General features: G+C 61.5%; 1 protein-coding gene across 1 annotated transcript in view; it reads left to right on the top strand.

Annotated features, from left to right (window-relative positions):
* The window catches only part of ADRA2C (adrenoceptor alpha 2C), a 2,103-nt gene extending 1,163 nt beyond the window's left edge, over positions 1 to 940 (top strand). Inside the window, exon 2 of the mRNA XM_024745082.1 lies at positions 1 to 940. This exon is cut by the window's left edge and continues 816 nt beyond it. Coding sequence (XP_024600850.1) covers positions 1 to 446 — 446 coding nt within the window. The 3' untranslated portion in view covers positions 447 to 940.
* Positions 941 to 2,099: the final 1,159 nt, after the last annotated feature.

The raw sequence follows: 2,099 nt of genomic DNA, 5'->3' as shown, positions 1-2,099 counted from the left end.
CCACAGACGGCGAGGAGTCGGGGCCCGGGACGGGGACGGCCGAGCCGGGCGCGATGGCCGCCGCGAGGTCCCCGGTCCCCAGCTGGCGCCTGTCCCGCGCCAGCTCGCGTTCCGTCGAGTTCTTCCTGTCGCGCCGGCGCCGGGCGCGCAGCAGCGTGTGCCGCCGCAAGGTGGCCCAGGCGCGCGAGAAGCGCTTCACCTTCGTGCTGGCGGTGGTCATGGGCGTGTTTGTGCTCTGCTGGTTCCCCTTCTTCTTCAGCTACAGCCTGTACGGCATCTGCCGCGAGGCCTGCCAGGTGCCCGGCCCGCTCTTCAAGTTCTTCTTCTGGATCGGCTACTGCAACAGCTCGCTCAACCCGGTCATCTACACCGTTTTCAATCAGGACTTCCGGCGCTCTTTCAAGCACATCCTCTTCCGACGGAGGAGAAAGGGCTTCAGGCAGTGATCCACTCACTCTACCTGGCTCAGAGACCCTGGACAGCTCCCAGCGGAGGGGGCGGGCAGGCGTGGCCTCCCCAGGAGAAACTGGGAGCAACTTTCCCAGGGACCCAGGGATGGATGGGCCTTCAGGGCGCAGGGGAGGGTGCTGCACGGCCGGAGGGAGGGCTGAGAGACTGCAGGGCCCCCGGGGAGGGGGAAGGAGAGAGGGGAGACCCCTCTGCCTTCCTGTCTCAGCAAGGGGCTGCTTCTGGGGCTGCAGGCCCGGGTCCAACTCTGGGGGCCGCACCATGGTGTGTCTGTGAGGTAGCACACGGATCCTCCCAAGTTGGTGAAGAAGGAGCCTGTCCTGCCCCCACCAGAGGCCGCCACCCCATCCCCCTTTGAGCAAGGGCTGACCTCCCAAGACCTCGCGGGGTGGCTCTTCTGGGGGAGGAAGGAGGGCACTGACCATCTTTGGTTACGAAAGTATCTAAATGTTTGCCAACAATGACTGACAGCGAAAACAACCAAACTCTTTTCTAAATAAACCTTTGTAATCTAAGTGATGGGTGCAATAGTCAGTCCTTCAGACCCTCACCCTGCCCGACCTCCCACCAAAGGTGGCAGGAGGGCGCTCCAGGTCGCCAGATTCCATCCTCCCCTTTTGCACGAGAAGGAGGGGGTCTTTGCTTAAGGGGCACTGTTTTGCAGACTTACAAAATATATACTCAGAATTCTTGTGCTGTAACCGGCTGAGAGTCCAAGGAAATCAAAGGGCTGTAAATTAACTCCAAATTTAGATGCTGGAGGGCTGTCCTCCCTTCATAACCCTCCCCCCTGCCCAGATCTGAGTCTAGGCTTCCCCCACTGCAGCCCAGCCTGGCCCCCTTGCTCAGCCCTCACCACCCCCAGGGAGTCCGTGCTCACCCTGCACTAAGGCTTGAGGAGAGAAGGAGGGAGAGTCAAGTATCAGAGAGGGTCCCTTCCTGGCTCTTCCAGCCCTCATCACAGAGCCCAGAAGCTCCTGGGATAGCTGGAGGGAGGGGTAGGAACAGGACCCCTGAGACACACACATACATACACAGGCTTAGTGGGCTGGAGGGGCTCATGCCAGGGATCCCTGCTGTGACCATCCAACCCTCCTGTCCCTCTCTGTGCCTGTCTTGGCCTGCCTGTATGTAACCCCTGCCTGCCAGCCCAGCTCTCTCCTGGATCACCACCCACCTGTCTTTGGCCTGGGGTGGCCATGGGTCTCTCTCTCGAGGAGAGGTCAGCCCTGGGTCCTGCATTTCAAGGCCCCGTGCCCTGAATCAGCAGGCCCCTCTCCTGGTCTGACTTCTCAGGGCTGTCCCTTGGAGAAGTCCTCCCCTGCAGCTGCCTGGCCTTATCACCCCAAGTTATGGGTCCTCAGGACACCCCAACTGGGAAGAGCTCTCCCAGACTCGAGCAATGGTGGGGAAAGCAGTGGAGGAAGCAGCTGGCCAGGGCCGATGCGAACATCCCTGACCTCCCACCAATGGGCAGGGGCCTGGACACGGTGTCCGTGTCGTAGGCCCGGCTCTGTTGCAGGATTACTGAGCTAGCTCAGATAAACCCCTGCCCTCTCTGGGCCTCAGCACCCTTCCGGTGAAGTGGGGCAGGGGCTGAAACCTCAGGCCCTGCCTGGCCTGTCGTCTGT

This window comes from Neophocaena asiaeorientalis, unplaced genomic scaffold (genome assembly GCF_003031525.2).
Source record: "Neophocaena asiaeorientalis asiaeorientalis breed wild unplaced genomic scaffold, Neophocaena_asiaeorientalis_V1.1 scaffold65, whole genome shotgun sequence".
Lineage (NCBI taxonomy): Eukaryota > Metazoa > Chordata > Mammalia > Artiodactyla > Phocoenidae > Neophocaena > Neophocaena asiaeorientalis.
This window is presented reverse-complemented; position numbering and strand designations above follow the sequence as displayed.